This window comes from Oncorhynchus nerka, linkage group LG12 (genome assembly GCF_034236695.1).
Source record: "Oncorhynchus nerka isolate Pitt River linkage group LG12, Oner_Uvic_2.0, whole genome shotgun sequence".
Classification (NCBI taxonomy): Eukaryota; Metazoa; Chordata; class Actinopteri; order Salmoniformes; family Salmonidae; genus Oncorhynchus; species Oncorhynchus nerka.
Genome location: NC_088407.1, coordinates 9170477 through 9193050, shown reverse-complemented (window position 1 = coordinate 9193050; position 22574 = coordinate 9170477). Strand labels below are relative to the sequence as shown.

General features: G+C 45.5%; 1 protein-coding gene across 1 annotated transcript in view; it reads right to left on the bottom strand.

Moving 5' to 3' along the window:
- Positions 1-22179, bottom strand: part of LOC115127502 (cytochrome P450 26B1) — a 52629-nt gene extending 30450 nt beyond the window's left edge. The window contains exon 1 of the mRNA XM_065025213.1: positions 20964-22179. Coding sequence (XP_064881285.1) covers positions 20964-21167 — 204 coding nt within the window. The 5' untranslated portion in view covers positions 21168-22179. The remainder of the gene's footprint in view (positions 1-20963) is intronic.
- Between the last annotated feature and the right edge of the window lie 395 nt (positions 22180-22574).

Below are 22574 nucleotides of genomic sequence, written 5' to 3'. Positions count from 1 at the left end.
TGTGTGTTATGTGTGTGTGTGTGTGTGTGTGTGTGTGTGTGTGTGTGTGTGTGTGTGTGTGTGTGTGTGTGTGTGTGTGTGTGTGTGTGTGTGTGTGTGTGTGTGTGTGTGTGTGTGTGTTTGGGTGTGTGTGTGTTATGTGTGTGTGTTTGGGTGTAAATGGTTGGTTATTTTCAAGGCTAATTTTAGCAGGGAGTTACATCCTGTTTGTTCACCTCTCGACTCGACGGCGCTGCAAACACACACTCTTCTTGTTGGTCTCCTCTCTTCCACATTTCTTGTATTAGGCAGATTAGCATTAGCATAGATAACTTTGGCTCCGTCACAATTGTTATTTCCAAGGATTCCTTGCATTCTCTCTCGCCACCTCTATCTCAACCGTATTGGAGACTTTGAGAAGGAGTTGAGGAGAAAGGATGCAAGGAATCCAGGAAAGATTCAATGGGATGCGGCCCTTGGATCGCTCTCTCTCTCTCTCTCCCTCTCTCTCTCTCTCTCTCTCTCTCTCTGTCTCTCTCTGTCTCTCTCTGTATCTCTCTCTGTCTCTCTCTCTCTCTCTCTCTCTCTCTCTCTGTCTCTCTCTCTTCCCCTCTCCTCCTCTCTTGCCCTCTCTCCTTCTCTCCTCCTCTCTTGCCTTCTCTCCTCCTCTCTTGCCCTCTCTCCTTCTCTCCTTCTCTCTTGCCCTCTCTCCTTCTCTCCTCCTCTCTTGCCTTCTCTCCTCCTCTCTTGCCCTCTCTCCTTCTCTCCTCCTCTCTTGCCCTCTCCTCCTCTCTTGCCCTCTCCTCCTCTCTTGCCCTCTCCTCCTCTCTCCTCCTCTCTTCCTCTTTTGCCCTCTCTTCCTCTCTTGCCCTCTCCTCCTCTCTTGCCCTCTCCTCCTCTCTTCCCCTCTCTCCTTCTCTCCTCCTCTCTCCTTCTCTCCTCCTCTCTTGCCCTCTCCTCCTCTCTTGCCCTCTCCTCCTCTCCTCCTCTCTTGCCATCTCTCCTCCTCTCTTGCCCTCTCCTCCTCTCTTCCCCTCTGTCCTTCTCTCCTCCTCTCTCCTTCTCTCCTCCTCTCTTGCCCTCTCTCCTTCTCTCCTCCTCTCTCCTTCTCTCCTCCTCTCTTGCCCTCTCTCCTTCTCTCCTCCTCTCTTCCCCTCTCTCCTTCTCTCCTCCTCTCTCCTTCTCTCCTCCTCTCTTGCCATCTCTCCTCCTCTCTTGCCCTCTCTTGCCCTCTCTCCTTCTCTCCTCCTCTCTTGCCATCTCTCCTCCTCTCTTGCCCTCTCTTGCCCTCTCTCCTTCTCTCCTCCTCTCTTGCCCTCTCTCCTCCTCTCTTGCCCTCTCTCCTTCTCTCCTCCTTACTTGCCCTCTCCTCCTCTCTTGCCCTCTCCTCCTCTCTTGCCCTCTCTCCTCCTCTCTTCCTCTCTCCTTCTCTCCTCCTCTCTTGCCCTCTCCTCCTCTCTTGCCCTCTCCTCCTCTCCTCCTCTCTTGCCCTCTCCTCCTCTCTTGCCCTCTCCTCCTCTCTTGCCCTCTCCTTCTCTCTTGCCCTCTCCTCCTCTCTTGCCCTCTCCTCCTCTCTTGCCATCTCTCCTCCTCTCTTCCCCTCTCTCCTTCTCTCCTCCTCTCTTGCCCTCTCCTCCTCTCTTGCCATCTCTCCTCCTCTCCTCCTCTCTTCCCCTCTCTCCTCCTCTCCTCCTCTCTTGCCCTCTCCTCCTCTCTTGCCCTCTCCTCCTCTCTTGCCCTCTCTCCTCCTCTCTTGCCCTCTCTCCTCCTCTCTCCTCCTCTTTTGCCCTCTCTCCTCCTCTCTTCCCCTCTCTCCTTCTCTCCTCCTCTCTTGCCCTCTCTCGCCCTCTCTCCTCCTCTCTTCCCCTCTCTCCTTCTCTCCTCCTCTCTTGCCCTCTCTCCTCCTCTCTTGCCCTCTCTTGCCCTCTCTCCTCCTCTCTCGCCCTCTCTCCTCCTCTCTCCTCCTCTTTTGCCCTCTCCTCCTCTCTTGCCCTCTCTTCCTCTCTTGCCGTCTCTTGCCCTCTCCTCCTCTCTTGCCCTCTCCTCCTCTCTCCTCCTTTCTTGCCCTCTCTCCTCCTCTCTTCCTCTCTTGCCCTCTCCTCCTCTCTTGCCCTCTCCTCCTCTCTTGCCCTCTCCTCCTCTCTCCTCCTTTCTTGCCCTCTCTCCTCCTCTCCTCCTCTCCTCCTCTCTTGCCCTCTCTCCTCCTCTCTTGCCCTCTCCTCCTCTCTTCCCCTCTCTCCTTCTCTCCTCCTATCTTGCCATCTCTCCTCCTCTCTTGCCCTCTCTCCTCCTCTCTTGCCCTCTCCTCCTCTCTCCTCCTCTTTTGCCCTCTCCTCCTCTCTCCTCCTCTCTTGCCCTCTCCTCCTCTCTCCTCCTCTTTTGCCCTCTCCTCCTCTCTCCTCCTCTCTCCTCCTCTTTTGCCCTCTCCTCCTCTCTTGCCATCTCTCCTCCTCTCTCCTCCTCTCTTGCCCTCTCTCCTCCTCTCTTGCCCTCTCCTCCTCTCTTGCCCTCTCCTCCTCTCTTGCCCTCTCCTCCTCTCTTGCCCTCTCCTCCTCTCTTGCCCTCTCCTCCTCTCTTGCCCTCTCTCCTCCTCTCTTGCCCTCTCCTTCTCTCTTACCCTCTCTTCCTCTCTTGCCCTCTCTCCTCCTCTCTCCCCCTCTCTTGCACTCTCCTCCTCTCTTGCCCTCTCTCCTCCTCTCTCCTTCTCTCCTCCTCTCTTTCCCTCTCCTCCTCTCTTGCCCTCTCTCCTCCTCTCCTCCTCTCTTGCCCTCTCCTCCTCTCTTGCCCTCTCCTCCTCTCTCCTCCTATCTTGCCCTCTCCTCCTCTCTTGCCCTCTCCTCCTCTCTTGCCATCTCCTCCTCTCTTGCCCTCTCCTCCTTTCTTGCCCTCTCTCCTCCTCTCTCCCCCTCTCTTGCCCTCTCCTCCTCTCTTGCCCTCTCCTCCTCTCTCCTCCTTTCTTGCCCTCTCTCCTCCTCTCTCCCCCTCTCTTGCCCTCTTCTCCTCTCTTGCCCTCTCCCTCCTCTCTTCCCCTCTCTCCTTCTCTCCTCCTCTCTTCCTCTCTTGCCCTCTCTCCTCCTCTCTCCCCCTCTCTTGCCCTCTCCTCCTCTCTCTCTCCTTTCTTGCCCTCTCTCCTCCTCTCTCCCCCTCTTTGCCCTCTTCTCCTCTCTTGCCCTCTCCTCCTCTCTTCCCCTCTCTCCTTCTCTCCTCCTCTCCTCCTCTCTTGCCCTCTCTCTCCTCTCTCCCTCTCTCCTCCTCTCTCCTCCTCTCTTGCCCTCTCTCCTCCTCTCCTCCTCTCTTTCCCTCTCCTCCTCTCTTGCCCTCTCTCCTTCTCTCCTCCTCTCTTTCCCTCTCCTCCTCTCTTCCCCTCTCTCCTTCTCTCCTCCTCTCTTCCTCTCTTGCCCTCTCTCCTCCTCTCTCCCCCTCTCTTGCCCTCTCCTCCTCTCTTGCCCTCTCCTCCTCTCTCCTCCTTTCTTGCCCTCTCTCCTCCTCTCTCCCCCTCTCTTGCCCTCTTCTCCTCTCTTGCCCTCTCCTCCTCTCTTCCCCTCTCTCCTTCTCTCCTCCTCTCCTCCTCTCTTGCCCTCTCTCCTCCTCTCCTCCTCTCTTTCCCTCTCCTCCTCTCTTGCCCTCTCTCATCCTCTCCTCCTCTCCTCCTCTCCTCCTCTCTTTCCCTCTCCTCCTCTCCTCCTCTCCTCCTCTCCTCCTCTCTTTCCCTCTCCTCCCCTCTTGCCCTCTTTCCTCCCCTCTCTCCTCCTCTGTTCCCCTCTCTCCTTCTCCTCTCCTCTCTCCTTCTGTCTCTTATTCCAAAAACAGACTTCAAACGTGGGCCAAGAGGTCAAGGGAGAGAGAGGGGGGGGAGAGGGAGACAGAGATTGGGGAGAGAGAGATAGATTGGGGGAGAGAGAAAGCACACACTACCGGTGTGCATGGCAGTGCAATAACAGAGAGTGAAAGAGACCCTTGTACCCTGTGCATGTGGAACACCCCTATATGTTGTACAGTGTACACACACACACAGACACACACACACACACCCCTGCGGCAACCAAAACCAGGCCCCACTTCTCCATCACTCAGTAGAGAGACAGAGAGAGTGACAGAGGGAAAGCGAGAGACACACAAATACATTAAGACACACAGAAAAAGAGAGAGAGAGAGAGAGACTGACACAAAATTAAGGAAATCTTTGACTAAGTACAGACTCAGTGAGCATAGCCTTGCTATTGAGAAAGGCCGCCGTAGGCAGACATGGCTCTCAAGAGAAGACAGGCTATGTGCAGACTGCCCACAAAATGAGGTGGAAACTGAGCTACACTTCCTAACCTCCTGCCAAATGTATGACCATATTAGAGACACATATTTCCCTCAGATTACACAGATCCACAAAGAATTTGAAAACAAACCCAATTTTGATAAACTCCCATATCTACTGGGTGAAATATCACAGTGTGACATCACAGCAGCAAGATTTGTGACCTGTTGCCACAAGAAAAGGGCAACCAGTGAAGAACAAACACCACTGTAAATACAACCCATATTTATGTTTATTTATTTTCCCTTTTGTACTTCAACTATTTGCACATCGTTACAACACTGTATATAGACTGCGTGCTTGCCTCTCTCCCAGAAGCCACCATTCTCTCTCAATACTTTATTTTATTCTGCAGTAATAAATTGTATCAGATATTTCATAGAGGTGCTCAATAAAAGGAACTACTTTTTTCCACCGCCCCAGTCCAAACACGGTGGAAGGTTTTTTTTTTAAAGACTCCCAGTGTGTGTAGATTGGACTGGTGTGAGTCGGTCAGACTACTATAAATGTAGCCTTTGTGGAGCGAGTGGAAATGTTATACAAATGACTCCTTTATTAGGCCGACAGCACAAAACACACACACACACACACAGACACACACACACACACACACACACACACACAGACACACACACACAGCTCTATAATTATATTTATTCAGATCAGCGAGTGGGACAGAGGTAACCCCAGAACACTGGAGGAGGTGAGTGTGTGTGTGTGTGTGTGTGTGTGTGTGTGTGTGTGTGTGTGTGTGTGTGTGTGTGTGTGTGTGTGTGTGTGTGTGTGTGTGTGTGTGTGTGTGTGGTGAGAACAGAAGAGAGAGGGATCAGCAAGAAGCCACCACTCTGAGGTAAAGAGAGAGTGGGTTGTCTGTCTGTCTGTCTGTCTGTCTGTCTGTCTGTCTGTCTGTCTGTCTGTCTGTCTGTCTGTCTGTCTGTCTGTCTGTCTGTCTGTCTGTCTGTCTGTCTGTCTGTCTGTCTGTGTCTGTCTGTCTGTCTGTCTGTCTCTGTCTAACAATACATGTCAATTCAATGTCACTCTCTCTACACACGACAGGAGCATCTGATGTGGAGAAAAAGAGGGGACGGAGGAGGGACCAGGGGGATGGAGGAGGGACCAGGGGATGGAGGAGGGACAAGGGGATGGAGGAGGGACCAGGGGGATGGAGAAGGAACCAGGGGGATGGAGGAGGGACCAGGGGGATGGAGGAGGGACCAGGGGGATGGAGGAGGGGACAAGGGGGATGGAGGAGGGACCAGGGGGATGGAGGAGGGACCAGGGGGATGGAGGAGGGACAAGGGGGATGGAGGAGGGACCAGGGGGATGGAGAAGGAACCAGGGGGATGGAGGAGGGACCAGGGGATGGAGGAGGGACCAGGGGATGGAGGAGGGGACAAGGGGGATGGAGGAGGGACCAGGGGGATGGAGGAGGGACCAGGGGGATGGAGGAGGAACAAGGGGGATGGAGGAGGGACCAGGGGGATGGAGGAGGGACCAGGGGGATGGAGGAGGGACAAGGGGGATGGAGGAGGGACCAGGGGGATGGAGGAGGGACCAGGGGGATGGAGGAGGGACCAGGGGGATGGAGGAGGGACAAGGGGATGGAGGAGGAACAAGGGGGGTGGAGGAGGGGACAAGGGGATGGAGGAGGGACCAGGGGGATGGAGGAGGAACAAGGGGGATGGAGTTGTATGGTTGTAGTCAGTAGTCTGTATTGTCTAGTTGTAGTCAGTAGTCTGTATTGTCTAGTTGTAGTCAGTAGTCTGTATTGTCTAGTTGGATGGTTGTAGTCAGTAGTCTGTATTGTCTAGTTGGGGGTTGTAGTCAGTAGTCTGTATTGTCTAGTTGTAGTCAGTAGTCTGTATTGTCTAGTTGTATGGTTGTAGTCAGTAGTCTGTATTGTCTAGTTGGATGGTTGTAGTCTGTAGTCTGTATTGTCTAGTTGGATTGTTGTAGTCAGTAGTCTGTATTGTCTAGTTGGATGGTTGTAGTCTGTAGTCTGTATTGTCTAGTTGGATGGTTGTAGTCAGTAGTCTGTATTGTCTAGTTGGATGGTTGTAGTCAGTAGTCTGTATTGTCTAGTTGGATTGTTGTAGTCAGTAGTCTGTATTGTCTAGTTGGATGGTTGTAGTCTGTAGTCTGTATTGTCTAGTTGGATGGTTGTAGTCAGTAGCCTGTATTGTCTAGTTGGATGGTTGTAGTCAGTAGTCTGTATTGTCTAGTTGGGGGGTTGTAGTCAGTAGCCTGTATTGTCTAGTTGGATGGTTGTAGTCAGTAGTCTGTATTGTCTAGTTGGATGGTTGTAGTCTGTATTGTCTAGTTGTAGTCAGTAGTCTGTAGTCTGTATTGTCTAGTTGTAGTCAGTAGTCTGTATTGTCTAGTTGTAGTCAGTAGCCTGTATTGTCTAGTTGGATGGTTGTAGTCAGTAGTCTGTATTGTCTAGTTGGATGGTTGTAGTCAGTAGTCTGTATTGTCTAGTTGTATGGTTGTAGTCAGTAGTCTGTATTGTCTAGTTGTATGGTTGTAGTCTGTATTGTCTAGTTGGATGGTTGTAGTCAGTAGTCTGTATTGTCTAGTTGGATTGTTGTAGTCTGTAGTCTGTATTGTCTAGTTGGATGGTTGTAGTCAGTAGTCTGTATTGTCTAGTTGTAGTCAGTAGTCTGTATTGTCTAGTTGTATGGTTGTAGTCTGTAGTCTGTATTGTCTAGTTGGATGGTTGTAGTCAGTAGTCTGTATTGTCTAGTTGGATGGTTGTAGTCAGTAGTCTGTATTGTCTAGTTGTAGTCTGTAGTCTGTATTGTCTAGTTGTATGGTTGTAGTCAGTAGTCTGTATTGTCTAGTTGTATGGTTGTAGTCTGTAGTCTGTATTGTCTAGTTGGGGGTTGTAGTCAGTAGTCTGTATTGTCTAGTTGTATGGTTGTAGTCAGTAGGGTGTATTGTCTAGTTGTATGGTTGTAGTCAGTAGTCTGTATTGTCTAGTTGTATGGTTGTAGTCAGTAGTCTGTATTGTCTAGTTGTATGGTTGTAGTCAGTAGTCTGTATTGTCTAGTTGTAGTCAGTAGTCTGTATTGTCTAGTTGGTGGTTGTAGTCAGTAGTCTGTATTGTCTAGTTGGATGGTTGTAGTCAGTAGCCTGTATTGTCTAGTTGGATGGTTGTAGTCAGTAGTCTGTATTGTCTAGTTGGATGGTTGTAGTCTGTAGCCTGTATTGTCTAGTTGTAGTCAGCAGTCTCTATTGTCTAGTTGTAGTCAATAGCCTGTATTGTCTAGTTGGAAGGTTGTAGTCAGTAGCCTGTATTGTCTAGTTGTAGTCAGCAGTCTCTATTGTCTAGTTGTAGTCAGTAGCCTGTATTGTCTAGTTGGTGGTTGTAGTCAGTAGTCTGTATTGTCTAGTTGGATGGTTGTAGTCAGTAGCCTGTATTGTCTAGTTGGATGGTTGTAGTCAGTAGCCTGTATTGTCTAGTTGGGGGTTGTAGTCAGTAGTCTGTATTGTCTAGTTGTAGTCAGTAGTCTGTATTGTCTAGTTGTAGTCAGTAGCCTGTATTGTCTAGTTGGTGGTTGTAGTCAGTAGTCTGTATTGTCTAGTTGGATGGTTGTAGTCAGTAGCCTGTATTGTCTAGTTGGATGGTTGTAGTCAGTAGCCTGTATTGTCTAGTTGGGGGTTGTAGTCAGTAGTCTGTATTGTCTAGTTGTAGTCAGTAGTCTGTATTGTCTAGTTGTAGTCAGTAGCCTGTATTGTCTAGTTGGATGGTTGTAGTCAGTAGCCTGTATTGTCTAGTTGGATGGTTGTAGTCAGTAGTCTGTATTGTCTAGTTGTAGTCTGTAGTCTGTATTGTCTAGTTGTATGGTTGTAGTCAGTAGTCTGTATTGTCTAGTTGTATGGTTGTAGTCTGTAGTCTGTATTGTCTAGTTGGGGGTTGTAGTCAGTAGTCTGTATTGTCTAGTTGTATGGTTGTAGTCAGTAGTCTGTATTGTCTAGTTGTATGGTTGTAGTCAGTAGTCTGTATTGTCTAGTTGTATGGTTGTAGTCAGTAGTCTGTATTGTCTAGTTGTATGGTTGTAGTCAGTAGTCTGTATTGTCTAGTTGTAGTCAGTAGTCTGTATTGTCTAGTTGGTGGTTGTAGTCAGTAGTCTGTATTGTCTAGTTGTATGGTTGTAGTCTGTATTGTCTAGTTGGATGGTTGTAGTCAGTAGTCTGTATTGTCTAGTTGTAGTCAGTAGCCTGTATTGTCTAGTTGTAGTCAGTAGTCTGTATTGTCTAGTTGGATGGTTGTAGTCAGTAGCCTGTATTGTCTAGTTTGGGGTTGTAGTCAGTAGTCTGTATTGTCTAGTTGGATTGTTGTAGTCTGTAGTCTGTATTGTCTAGTTGTAGTCAGTAGTCTGTATTGTCTAGTTGTATGGTTGTAGTCAGCAGTATCTATTGTCTAGTTGTAGTCAGTAGCCTGTATTGTCTAGTTGGTGGTTGTAGTCAGTAGTCTGTATTGTCTAGTTGTAGTCAGTAGCCTGTATTGTCTAGTTGGATGGTTGTAGTCAGTAGCCTGTATTGTCTAGTTGGATGGTTGTAGTCAGTAGCCTGTATTGTCTAGTTGGATGGTTGTAGTCAGTAGTCTGTATTGTCTAGTTGGATGGTTGTAGTCTGTAGCCTGTATTGTCTAGTTGTAGTCAGCAGTCTCTATTGTCTAGTTGTAGTCAATAGCCTGTATTGTCTAGTTGGAAGGTTGTAGTCAGTAGCCTGTATTGTCTAGTTGTAGTCAGCAGTCTCTATTGTCTAGTTGTAGTCAATAGCCTGTATTGTCTAGTTGGATGGTTGTAGTCAGTAGCCTGTATTGTCTAGTTGGTGGTTGTAGTCAGTAGTCTGTATTGTCTAGTTGGATGGTTGTAGTCAGTAGCCTGTATTGTCTAGTTGGATGGTTGTAGTCAGTAGCCTGTATTGTCTAGTTGGGGGTTGTAGTCAGTAGTCTGTATTGTCTAGTTGTAGTCAGTAGTCTGTATTGTCTAGTTGTAGTCAGTAGCCTGTATTGTCTAGTTGGTGGTTGTAGTCAGTAGTCTGTATTGTCTAGTTGGATGGTTGTAGTCAGTAGCCTGTATTGTCTAGTTGGATGGTTGTAGTCAGTAGCCTGTATTGTCTAGTTGGATGGTTGTAGTCAGTAGTCTGTATTGTCTAGTTGTAGTCAGTAGTCTGTATTGTCTAGTTGTAGTCAGTAGCCTGTATTGTCTAGTTGGATGGTTGTAGTCAGTAGCCTGTATTGTCTAGTTGGATGGTTGTAGTCAGTAGTCTGTATTGTCTAGTTGGATGGTTGTAGTCAGTAGTCTGTATTGTCTAGTTGGGGGTTGTAGTCAGTAGTCTGTATTGTCTAGTTGTATGGTTGTAGTCAGTAGTCTGTATTGTCTAGTTGTATGGTTGTAGTCAGTAGTCTGTATTGTCTAGTTGTATGGTTGTAGTCAGTAGTCTGTATTGTCTAGTTGTATGGTTGTAGTCAGTAGTCTGTATTGTCTAGTTGTAGTCAGTAGTCTGTATTGTCTAGTTGGTGGTTGTAGTCAGTAGTCTGTATTGTCTAGTTGTATGGTTGTAGTCTGTATTGTCTAGTTGGATGGTTGTAGTCAGTAGTCTGTATTGTCTAGTTGTAGTCAGTAGCCTGTATTGTCTAGTTGTAGTCAGTAGTCTGAATTGTCTAGTTGGATGGTTGTAGTCAGTAGCCTGTATTGTCTAGTTTGGGGTTGTAGTCAGTAGTCTGTATTGTCTAGTTGGATTGTTGTAGTCTGTAGTCTGTATTGTCTAGTTGTAGTCAGTAGTCTGTATTGTCTAGTTGTAGTCAGTAGTCTGTAATGTCTAGTTGTATGGTTGTAGTCAGCAGTATCTATTGTCTAGTTGTAGTCAGTAGCCTGTATTGTCTAGTTGGTGGTTGTAGTCAGTAGTCTGTATTGTCTAGTTGTAGTCAGTAGCCTGCATTGTCTAGTTGGATGGTTGTAGTCAGTAGCCTGTATTGTCTAGTTGGATGGTTGTAGTCAGTAGCCTGTATTGTCTAGTTGGATGGTTGTAGTCAGTAGTCTGTATTGTCTAGTTGGATGGTTGTAGTCTGTAGCCTGTATTGTCTAGTTGTAGTCAGCAGTCTCTATTGTCTAGTTGTAGTCAATAGCCTGTATTGTCTAGTTGGAAGGTTGTAGTCAGTAGCCTGTATTGTCTAGTTGTAGTCAGCAGTCTCTATTGTCTAGTTGTAGTCAATAGCCTGTATTGTCTAGTTGGATGGTTGTAGTCAGTAGCCTGTATTGTCTAGTTGGTGGTTGTAGTCAGTAGTCTGTATTGTCTAGTTGGATGGTTGTAGTCAGTAGCCTGTATTGTCTAGTTGGATGGTTGTAGTCAGTAGCCTGTATTGTCTAGTTGGGGGTTGTAGTCAGTAGTCTGTATTGTCTAGTTGTAGTCAGTAGTCTGTATTGTCTAGTTGTAGTCAGTAGCCTGTATTGTCTAGTTGGATGGTTGTAGTCAGTAGCCTGTATTGTCTAGTTGGATGGTTGTAGTCAGTAGTCTGTATTGTCTAGTTGGATGGTTGTAGTCAGTAGTCTGTATTGTCTAGTTGGATGGTTGTAGTCTGTAGTCTGTATTGTCTAGTTGTATGGTTGTAGTCAGTAGCCTGTATTGTCTAGTTGTAGTCAGTAGTCTGTAGTCTGTATTGTCTAGTTGGATGGTTGTAGTCTGTAGTCTGTATTGTCTAGTTGTAGTCAGTAGTCTGTATTGTCTAGTTGTAGTCAGTAGTCTGTATTGTCTAGTTGTAGTCAGTAGTCTGTATTGTCTAGTTGGGGGTTGTAGTCTGTATTGTCTAGTTGGATGGTTGTAGTCTGTAGTCTGTATTGTCTAGTTGGTGGTTGTAGTCAGTAGTCTGTATTGTCTAGTTGGGGGTTGTAGTCAGTAGTCTGTATTGTCTAGTTGTAGTCAGTAGTCTGTATTGTCTAGTTGTAGTCAGTAGTCTGTATTGTCTAGTTGGTGGTTGTAGTCAGTAGTCTGTATTGTCTAGTTGGATAGTTGTAGTCAGTAGCCTGTATTGTCTAGTTGGATGGTTGTAGTCAGTAGTCTGTATTGTCTAGTTGGATGGTTGTAGTCAGTAGCCTGTATTGTCTAGTTGGGGGTTGTAGTCAGTAGTCTGTATTGTCTAGTTGGATAGTTGTAGTCAGTAGTCTGTATTGTCTAGTTGGATGGTTGTAGTCTGTAGTCTGTATTGTCTAGTTGTAGTCTGTAGTCTGTATTGTCTAGTTGTAGTCTGTAGCCTGTATTGTCTAGTTGGGTGGTTGTAGTCAGCAGTCTGTATTGTCTAGTTGGATGGTTGTAGTCAGCAGTCTGTATTGTCTAGTTGGATGGTTGTAGTCTGTAGTCTGTATTGTCTAGTTGGATGGTTGTAGTCAGTAGTCTGTATTGTCTAGTTGTATGGTTGTAGTCAGTAGTCTGTATTGTCTAGTTGGTGGTTGTAGTCAGTAGTCTGTATTGTCTAGTTGTATGGTTGTAGTCAGTAGTCTGTATTGTCTAGTTGGTGGTTGTAGTCAGTAGTCTGTATTGTCTAGTTGGATGGTTGTAGTCAGTAGTCTGTATTGTCTAGTTGGTGGTTGTAGTCAGTAGTCTGTATTGTCTAGTTGGTGGTTGTAGTCAGCAGTCTGTATTGTCTAGTTGGATGGTTGTAGTCAGTATTGTCTAGTTGTAGTCAGCAGTCTGTATTGTCTAGTTGTAGTCAGTAGTCTGTATTGTCTAGTTGGTGGTTGTAGTCAGCAGTTTGTATTGTCTAGTTGGATGGTTGTAGTCAGTAGTCTGTATTGTCTAGTTGGTGGTTGTAGTCAGCAGTCTGTATTGTCTAGTTGGATGGTTGTAGTCTGTATTGTCTAGTTGTAGTCAGCAGTCTGTATTGTCTAGTTGTAGTCAGTAGTCTGTATTGTCTAGTTGTAGTCAGTAGTCTGTATTGTCTAGTTGGATGGTTGTAGTCAGTAGTCTGTATTGTCTAGTTGGGGGGTTGTAGTCAGTAGTCTGTATTGTCTAGTTGTAGTCAGTAGTCTGTATTGTCTAGTTGTAGTCAGTAGTCTGTATTGTCTAGTTGTAGTCAGTAGTCTGTATTGTCTAGTTGTAGTCAGTAGTCTGTATTGTCTAGTTGTAGTCAGTAGTCCGTATTGTCTAGTTGTAGTCAGTAGTCTGTATTGTCTAGTTGTAGTCAGTAGTCTGTATTGTCTAGTTGTAGTCAGTAGTCTGTATTGTCTAGTTGGATGGTTGTAGTCAGTAGTCTGTATTGTCTAGTTGGATGGTTGTAGTCAGTAGTCTGTATTGTCTAGTAGTAGTCAGTAGTCTGTATTGTCTAGTTGTAGTCAGTAGTCTGTATTGTCTAGTTGTAGTCTGTAGTCTGTATTGTCTAGTTGTAGTCAGTAGTCTGTATTGTCTAGTTGGATGGTTGTAGTCAGTCGTCTGTATTGTCTATTTGGATGGTTGTAGTCTGTAGTCTGTATTGTCTAGTTGGGTGGTTGTAGTCAGTAGTCTGTATTGTCTAGTTGGTGGTTGTAGTCAGCAGTCTGTATTGTCTAGTTGGATGGTTGTAGTCAGTAGTCTGTATTGTCTAGTTGGTGGTTGTAGTCAGCAGTCTGTATTGTCTAGTTGGATGGTTGTAGTCAGTATTGTCTAGTTGTAGTCAGTAGTCTGTATTGTCTAGTTGGTGGTTGTAGTCAGCAGTCTGTATTGTCTAGTTGGATGGTTGTAGTCTGTATTGTCTAGTTGTAGTCAGCAGTCTGTATTGTCTAGTTGTAGTCAGTAGTCTGTATTGTCTAGTTGGATGGTTGTAGTCAGTAGTCTGTATTGTCTAGTTGTAGTCAGTAGTCTGTATTGTCTAGTTGGGGGTTGTAGTCAGTAGTCTGTATTGTCTAGTTGTAGTCAGTAGTCCGTATTGTCTAGTTGTAGTCAGTAGTCTGTATTGTCTAGTTGGATGGTTGTAGTCAGTAGTCTGTATTGTCTAGTTGTAGTCAATAGCCTGTATTGTCTAGTTGTAGTCAGTAGTCTGTATTGTCTAGTTGGATGGTTGTAGTCAGTAGTCTGTATTGTCTAGTTGGATGGTTGTAGTCAGTAGTCTGTATTGTCTAGTTGTAGTCAGTAGTCTGTATTGTCTAGTTGTAGTCAGTAGTCTGTATTGTCTAGTTGGATGGTTGTAGTCAGTAGTCTGTATTGTCTAGTTGTAGTCAGTAGTCTGTATTGTCTAGTTGGGGGTTGTAGTCAGTAGTCTGTATTGTCTAGTTGTAGTCAGTAGTCCGTATTGTCTAGTTGTAGTCAGTAGTCTGTATTGTCTAGTTGGATGGTTGTAGTCAGTAGTCTGTATTGTCTAGTTGGATGGTTGTAGTCAGTAGTCTGTATTGTCTAGTTGGATGGTTGTAGTCTGTATTGTCTAGTTGTAGTCAGTAGTCTGTATTGTCTAGTTGGTGGTTGTAGTCTGTATTGTCTAGTTGTAGTCAGTAGTCTGTATTGTCTAGTTGTAGTCAGTAGTCTGTATTGTCTAGTTGGTGGTTGTAGTCTGTATTGTCTAGTTGTAGTCAGTAGTCTGTATTGTCTAGTTGTAGTCAGTAGTCCGTATTGTCTAGTTGTAGTCAGTAGTCTGTATTGTCTAGTTGTATGGTTGTAGTCTGTATTGTCTAGTTGTAGTCAGTAGTCTGTATTGTCTATTTGGATGGTTGTAGTCTGTAGTCTGTATTGTCTAGTTGGATGGTTGTAGTCTGTATTGTCTAGTTGTAGTCTGTATTGTCTAGTTGTAGTCTGTAGTCTGTATTGTCTAGTTGGATGGTTGTAGTCAGCAGTCTGTATTGTCTATTTGGATGGTTGTAGTCAGTAGTCTGTATTGTCTAGTTGGATGGTTGTAGTCTGTAGTCTGTATTGTCTAGTTGTAGTCTGTAGTCTGTAGTCTGTATTGTCTAGTTGGATGGTTGTAGTCAGCAGTCTGTATTGTCTAGTTGTAGTCAGTAGTCTGTATTGTCTAGTTGGTGGTTGTAGTCAGCAGTCTGTATTGTCTAGTTGGATGGTTGTAGTCAGTAGTCTGTATTGTCTAGTTGGTGGTTGTAGTCAGCAGTCTGTATTGTCTAGTTGGATGGTTGTAGTCTGTATTGTCTAGTTGTAGTCAGCAGTCTGTATTGTCTAGTTGTAGTCAGTAGTCTGTATTGTCTAGTTGTAGTCAGTAGTCTGTATTGTCTAGTTGGATGGTTGTAGTCAGTAGTCTGTATTGTCTAGTTGGGGGTTGTAGTCAGTAGTCTGTATTGTCTAGTTGTAGTCAGTAGTCTGTATTGTCTAGTTGTAGTCAGTAGTCTGTATTGTCTAGTTGTAGTCAGTAGTCTGTATTGTCTAGTTGTAGTCAGTAGTCTGTATTGTCTAGTTGTAGTCAGTAGTCTGTATTGTCTAGTTGTAGTCAGTAGTCTGTATTGTCTAGTTGTAGTCAGTAGTCCGTATTGTCTAGTTGTAGTCAGTAGTCTGTATTGTCTAGTTGTAGTCAGTAGTCTGTATTGTCTAGTTGTAGTCAGTAGTCTGTATTGTCTAGTTGGATGGTTGTAGTCAGTAGTCTGTATTGTCTAGTTGGATGGTTGTAGTCAGTAGTCTGTATTGTCTAGTTGTAGTCAGTAGTCTGTATTGTCTAGTTGTAGTCAGTAGTCTGTATTGTCTAGTTGTAGTCTGTAGTCTGTATTGTCTAGTTGTAGTCAGTAGTCTGTATTGTCTAGTTGGATGGTTGTAGTCAGTAGTCTGTATTGTCTATTTGGATGGTTGTAGTCTGTAGTCTGTATTGTCTAGTTGGGTGGTTGTAGTCAGTAGTCTGTATTGTCTAGTTGGTGGTTGTAGTCAGCAGTCTGTATTGTCTAGTTGGATGGTTGTAGTCAGTAGTCTGTATTGTCTAGTTGGTGGTTGTAGTCAGCAGTCTGTATTGTCTAGTTGGATGGTTGTAGTCAGTATTGTCTAGTTGTAGTCAGTAGTCTGTATTGTCTAGTTGTAGTCAGTAGTCTGTATTGTCTAGTTGGTGGTTGTAGTCAGCAGTCTGTATTGTCTAGTTGGATGGTTGTAGTCTGTATTGTCTAGTTGTAGTCAGCAGTCTGTATTGTCTAGTTGTAGTCAGTAGTCTGTATTGTCTAGTTGGATGGTTGTAGTCAGTAGTCTGTATTGTCTAGTTGTAGTCAGTAGTCTGTATTGTCTAGTTGTAGTCAATAGCCTGTATTGTCTAGTTGTAGTCAGTAGTCTGTATTGTCTAGTTGGATGGTTGTAGTCAGTAGTCTGTATTGTCTAGTTGGATGGTTGTAGTCAGTAGTCTGTATTGTCTAGTTGTAGTCAGTAGTCTGTATTGTCTAGTTGTAGTCAGTAGTCTGTATTGTCTAGTTGGATGGTTGTAGTCAGTAGTCTGTATTGTCTAGTTGTAGTCAGTAGTCTGTATTGTCTAGTTGGGGGTTGTAGTCAGTAGTCTGTATTGTCTAGTTGTAGTCAGTAGTCCGTATTGTCTAGTTGTAGTCAGTAGTCTGTATTGTCTAGTTGTAGTCAGTAGTCTGTATTGTCTAGTTGGAGGTAGTCAGTAGTCTGTATTGTCTAGTTGGATGGTTGTAGTCAGTAGTCTGTATTGTCTAGTTGGATGGTTGTAGTCTGTATTGTCTAGTTGTAGTCAGTAGTCTGTATTGTCTAGTTGGTGGTTGTAGTCTGTATTGTCTAGTTGTAGTCAGTAGTCTGTATTGTCTAGTTGTAGTCAGTAGTCTGTATTGTCTAGTTGGTGGTTGTAGTCTGTATTGTCTAGTTGTAGTCAGTAGTCTGTATTGTCTAGTTGTAGTCAGTAGTCCGTATTGTCTAGTTGTAGTCAGTAGTCTGTATTGTCTAGTTGTATGGTTGTAGTCTGTATTGTCTAGTTGTAGTCAGTAGTCTGTATTGTCTATTTGGATGGTTGTAGTCTGTAGTCTGTATTGTCTAGTTGGATGGTTGTAGTCTGTATTGTCTAGTTGTAGTCTGTATTGTCTAGTTGTAGTCTGTAGTCTGTATTGTCTAGTTGGATGGTTGTAGTCAGCAGTCTGTATTGTCTATTTGGATGGTTGTAGTCAGTAGTCTGTATTGTCTAGTTGGATGGTTGTAGTCTGTAGTCTGTATTGTCTAGTTGTAGTCTGTAGTCTGTAGTCTGTATTGTCTAGTTGGATGGTTGTAGTCAGTAGTCTGTATTGTCTAGTTGGGGGTTGTAGTCAGTAGTCTGTATTGTCTAGTTGTAGTCTGTATTGTCTAGTTGGATGGTTGTAGTCAGTAGTCTGTATTGTCTAGTTGGTGGTTGTAGTCAGTAGTCTGTATTGTCTAGTTGGTGGTTGTAGTCAGTAGTCTGTATTGTCTAGTTGGGGGTTGTAGTCAGTAGTCTGTATTGTCTAGTTGGTGGTTGTAGTCAGTAGTCTGTATTGTCTAGTTGGGGGTTGTAGTCAGTAGTCTGTATTGTCTAGTTGGGGGTTGTAGTCAGTAGTCTGTATTGTCTAGTTGTAGTCTGTATTGTCTAGTTGGGGGTTGTAGTCAGTAGTCTGTATTGTCTAGTTGTAGTCTGTATTGTCTAGTTGGATGGTTGTAGTCAGTAGTCTGTATTGTCTAGTTGGTGGTTGTAGTCAGTAGTCTGTATTGTCTAGTTGGTGGTTGTAGTCTGTATTGTCTAGTTGTAGTCAGTAGTCTGTATTGTCTAGTTGTAGTCTGTATTGTCTAGTTGGATGGTTGTAGTCAGTAGTCTGTATTGTCTAGTTGGTGGTTGTAGTCAGTAGTCTGTATTGTCTAGTTGGTGGTTGTAGTCAGTAGTCTGTATTGTCTAGTTGGTGGTTGTAGTCTGTATTGTCTAGTTGTAGTCAGTAGTCTGTATTGTCTAGTTGTAGTCTGTATTGTCTAGTTGGATGGTTGTAGTCAGTAGTCTGTATTGTCTAGTTGGTGGTTGTAGTCAGTAGTCTGTATTGTCTAGTTGGGGGTTGTAGTCAGTAGTCTGTATTGTCTAGTTGTAGTCAGTAGTCTGTATTGTCTAGTTGGGGGTTGTAGTCAGTAGTCTGTATTGTCTAGTTGGTGGTTGTAGTCAGTAGTCTGTATTGTCTAGTTGGGGGTTGTAGTCAGTAGTCTGTATTGTCTAGTTGTATGGTTGTAGTCAGTAGTCTGTATTGTCTAGTTGGATGGTTGTAGTCAGTAGTCTGTATTGTCTAGTTGGGGGTTGTAGTCAGTAGTCTGTATTGTCTAGTTGGATGGTTGTAGTCAGTAGTCTGTATTGTCTAGTTGGATGGTTGTAGTCAGTAGTCTGTATTGTCTAGTTGGATGGTTGTAGTCAGTAGTCTGTATTGTCTAGTTGGATGGTTGTAGTCAGTAGTCTGTATTGTCTAGTTGGATGGTTGTAGTCAGTAGTCTGTATTGTCTAGTTGGATGGTTGTAGTCAGTAGTCTGTATTGTCTAGTTGGATGGTTGTAGTCAGTAGTCTGTATTGTCTAGTTGGATGGTTGTAGTCAGTAGTAGTCTGTATTGTCTAGTTGGATGGTTGTAGTCAGTAGTCTGTATTGTCTAGTTGGATGGTTGTTGTAGTCAGTAGTCTGTATTGTCTAGTTGGATGGTTGTAGTCAGTAGTCTGTATTGTCTAGTTGGATGGTTGTAGTCAGTAGTCTGTATTGTCTAGTTGGATGGTTGTAGTCAGTAGTCTGTATTGTCTAGTTGGATGGTTGTAGTCAGTAGTCTGTATTGTCTAGTTGGATGGTTGTAGTCAGTAGTCTGTATTGCCTAGTTGGATGGTTGTAGTCAGTAGTCTGTATTGCCTAGTTGGATGGTTGTAGTCAGTAGTCTGTATTGCCTAGTTGGATGGTTGTAGTCAGTAGTCTGTATTGCCTACGTGGATGGTTGTAGTCTGTATTGTCGAGTTGTGGATTGATATGCTGAACATTGGCGGGACATGCTTGTGAGAGCTTGAATGGTGTGTGTGTGTGTGTGTGTGTGTGTGTGTGTGTGTGTGTGTGTGTGTGTGTGTGTGTGTGTGTGTGTGTGTGTGTGTGTGTGTGTGTGTGTGTGTGTGTGTGTGTGTGTGTGTGTGTGTGTGTGTGACTGTGTTTATGTGGTGAAGGGTGAGTTTTTGAGAGATAGGATGACGTGGCAGAGATGGAGAGGGGGTAGGGGGGAGTAAGCGGATCGATTTACCGGGAGCTTGCACGGTAGCAGACACACACACACACACGTCTCCCGTTAACCAGAGCGGTAGAACTAACCATCAGGACGTTTCCCTCTAAGTAAATGAGAAGTGAAGGGAGTTTGGCTGGAGGTTTCTCTTCTGATGTGATTGCTTTTAAATATATCAATCAAATGCACACACACACACACACACACACACACACACACACACACACACACACACACACACACACACACACACACACACACACACAGAGACACACAGAGACACACACAGAGACACACACAGACAGACACACACACACACACACACACACACACACACAGACACACACAGAGACACACACACACACACACACACACACACACACAGAGACACACACACACAGAGACACACACACACACAGAGACACACACAGAGACACACACAGAGACACACACACACACACACAGAGACACACACACACAGAGACACACACACACAGAGACACACACACACACAGAGAGACACACACAGACACACACACAGAGACACACACAGAGACACACACAGAGACACACACACACACACACACACACACACACACACACAGAGAGAGAGAGAGACACACACAGCTGGCAAACTGTCTCTCTCTCTCTACATATATATATATTCTCTCTCTCTCTCTCTGAAGTATGCAAGCCCGCAACAAGCATCTCAGTGCATTCAGACACATTTCAAAGCTTTTTACTTGGAAATATTATATAATGGCATAAAGGGAGAACACACACTGTTCCAGTTTTGCGTTTTGACCTCTCGGGACTGGATTTGGGGGGATATCTGTGACTAATAGCAGTTATTAACGTTGCGCACAGCTGAAAACTTACCCAAAGAAACGTGTCATTGTATTGCCTGGTTTTCCATGTTTTAGCCTAACTGACAAGTCAGTTGTCCAAGCGAGAGAGCGAGAGAGAGAGATGTTAATGTTTTCTCTCCCTCTCTATAAACTTGGCCGCGGTTCGTCCCCGGCGCATTCCGGGAACGCGTCGCACCGTGTATAAATGAAAGCGCACGCAGGGAGCGGAGCACCGAGAGTTCAAGCCCCACACAACGTGCCGTCTTGCTCTCTCGCTCTGTGCGTGTGTGCGCGCGCTCCTGGGACACCTCAGCGCGCTGACAAGTGCAACTTAGTGACGGGACTCACGTGCAGCCTCGCGGGGTCGTTCTATGAATCTAATCACTTTTTAAAACGACACGTTCACTATTATATTAACCCCCCCCCCCCCACGCGCAACCTTTTTATCGATCTTTTCATATCACGCTGATGGGACCTATTAAGAAGCTACTGACTGTGTGACGGATCCATTAAAGTTGAATGAAATTCTGTTTAGTAGTTTGAACACTTGAATAAAAAGCCAAGTTCTTCATGCTTATGGGTCTTGATATGAATTCTAGCCTGCGCTAGAGTGACCAATATAAACAAGCTGTGGATAAGTTGCCAAATATTTCATTCACACAACTATTACGCACGACTGTGCACACACATCCACAATAGAAAAAATGGTTCGTGTTTCAGTAACTTGACGCTTCCAAAATGCTACATTTAGACCTTGCGCTAAAGTTATGAAGCGACTCGGGGACAGCTAGGAGAGGGGAGGGAGCCGGTCTAGGGAGACACAGAGACCGAGGAGAGGGAGCCGGTCTAGGGAGGCACAGAGACCGAGGAGAGGGAGCCGGTCTAGGGAGGCACAGAGACCGAGGAGAGGGAGCCGGTCTAGGGAGGCACAGAGACCGAGGAGAGGGAGCCGGTCTAGGGAGGCACAGAGACCGAGGAGAGGGAGCCGGTCTAGGGAGACACAGAGACCGAGGAGAGGGAGCCAGTCTAGGGAGACACAGAGACCGAGGAGAGGGAGCCGGTCTAGGGAGGCACAGAGACCGAGGAGAGGGAGCCGGTCTAGGGAGGCACAGAGACCGAGGAGAGGGAGCCGGTCTAGGGAGGCACAGAGACCGAGGAGAGGGAGCCGGTCTAGGGAGACACAGAGACCGAGGAGAGGGAGCCAGTCTAGGGAGACACAGAGACCGAGGAGAGGGGAGGGAGCCGGTCTAGGGAGGCACAGAGACCGAGAGAGACCAACTCTCACCTTAACACCTAGTCTACCCTACCCCCCTGACCGTTAACCTCCTAACCATGAACTCAGTCTTATATAAGGATAAATAACATCAACAACAAACAAACCAAAACGACGCACATGGCCGTGTAGTGAGTGTAGGATACACATCCGATGTGAGTGTATTACATTTACATTTACATTTAAGTCATTTAGCAGACGCTCTTATCCAGAGCTAAATGACTAACTGGACGTGGAACAGGTCATCCAACAGCAGAAGAAAAGACCAGAGGGAGATGAACCTCGTGGACCCGCACACCTCCACATGGCTAGAAAGACCCACTGACAGACAGAGACACGTGCGTAAAACAAATCATTAAAAAAAGAGACCCGCAAACATCCACAGACAGAAAGACAAGAGCGAGAGAGAGACATATTGTGACGGTCTTACCTGGAAGAGCCAGTGGCAGGTTTCTCCTATGATGGGGAACCCCATGGAACCTTTAGGCATCGGCAGCTTGCAGTTCTTATCCCGGGTCGACGTCCATCGGAGCTGCCAGAGTTGCTGGGACACAACTAGGAGGAGGACCATGGACACGGCGCAGGCCGCTAGGGTGGCCAAGGCTGAAACCAGGTCAAAGTTATCGAATAGCATGGCGAGGAAGGGTCGGTGTCTGGGTGATGGTGGTAGTGGTGGTGGTGGGGAGGAGGAAATCACTGTGCAGGTTGAGGGAAGTTGAGGTATAAGGAATTGGAAATGCTCTGAGGATGATCAATCAATATATCGATGGTTATCGATAAAAAATGACTTGATTGATTGTAATTGATTGATTATGAAATAAATAACTATAAAAATGCTCGTTTTTGTTGTCGTTGAAATAGATAAGAATTCAATGGAGATGACGCGCTGAGCTCTCTCCCCTCTCGCAGTTCCAAGGTTATCAATCAGTGTGTAAAGAAATATGTTACAAAGTCCTTTTAAAAAACGTCACCTTCAATAACTTTAATGAAGGAGAGCATTCATCGAGAGTGGAAACTGATGAATTAACGTTTGAAATCTCATTTTTGGTTTGTTTTTTGTAGGTCAATTTCCCTAAATAAGAAAATATAACAATACGGGATAATAAATAAAAAAAGATCCGTTTGACAAGTATTTGTCCCGCTCTCAGAGCGCACGTGGAAACAGTGAGCGAGTCTCGGAAAGTATTCTGAAAATAAACTGGGGCTTTTCTTTTTAAAAAAGTTACAAGAAATGGAAAGTAGAGGAAAACCTTGCCAAAATAACCCCTCTCCCTCTATTCCGCAAAAAAAAACTATTATACCTGCTTAAATCTTTCTCAAGATTGTAAAATAAAGTGTTATTCAAGAAGCAGACGAAGAGAAAAATAAATTTTTAAAAATTACAAAATGAAATAATCCGTTTTGCAGTTAGTTCTTGCAGCAGAGCGCGCGGGAGCCCGGTGGAGCCAGAGAGAGACCGTCACCGAGTCTTCTGATGCTGCTTTAGGCAACCGTTAGTCGTCTCCCTATACCTTCTTTCCCAACTAGTAGCGTTCGTTCTCTCACTCACACACACACTCTCTGTCGTGTCACTCTCTCTGTCCCTCTCGAACTATATCTGTCTTTCACATACAGGTTTCTCTGAGTGTGTGTAGTGAGAAGCGCAGGCAGCCTCTCTCAGTATGTGTTTATATAGTAACAGGCAGGCTGCGCGCCGGCAGGCAGCCAGGGTTGGAGCGAGAGAGAGCGGTTCCCCCCAACCCCCCGCAACACCTCCCCACGTAACTACGAGACGGCTAGGCAAGCTTGAGCCCCCCCCCATCCCTCTAACCCCACCATACACACCAGACTACACACGCCCAACTCCTCCCCACCTCTCTCTTCGAGGCGGGGTGGAAAGTGAACAAGACGGGGTTGGAGCGTGCGGGACCTGGCGGCCCGCCCGAGAGACGGGGGGGGGGGTTCCCGCTACTGCGAACCTCTCGCCTGGGTGTGGGATCCATACACTTACATTGAATCAGACATATTCGCCAATAACTGTGCGAATGGGCATATGATGATG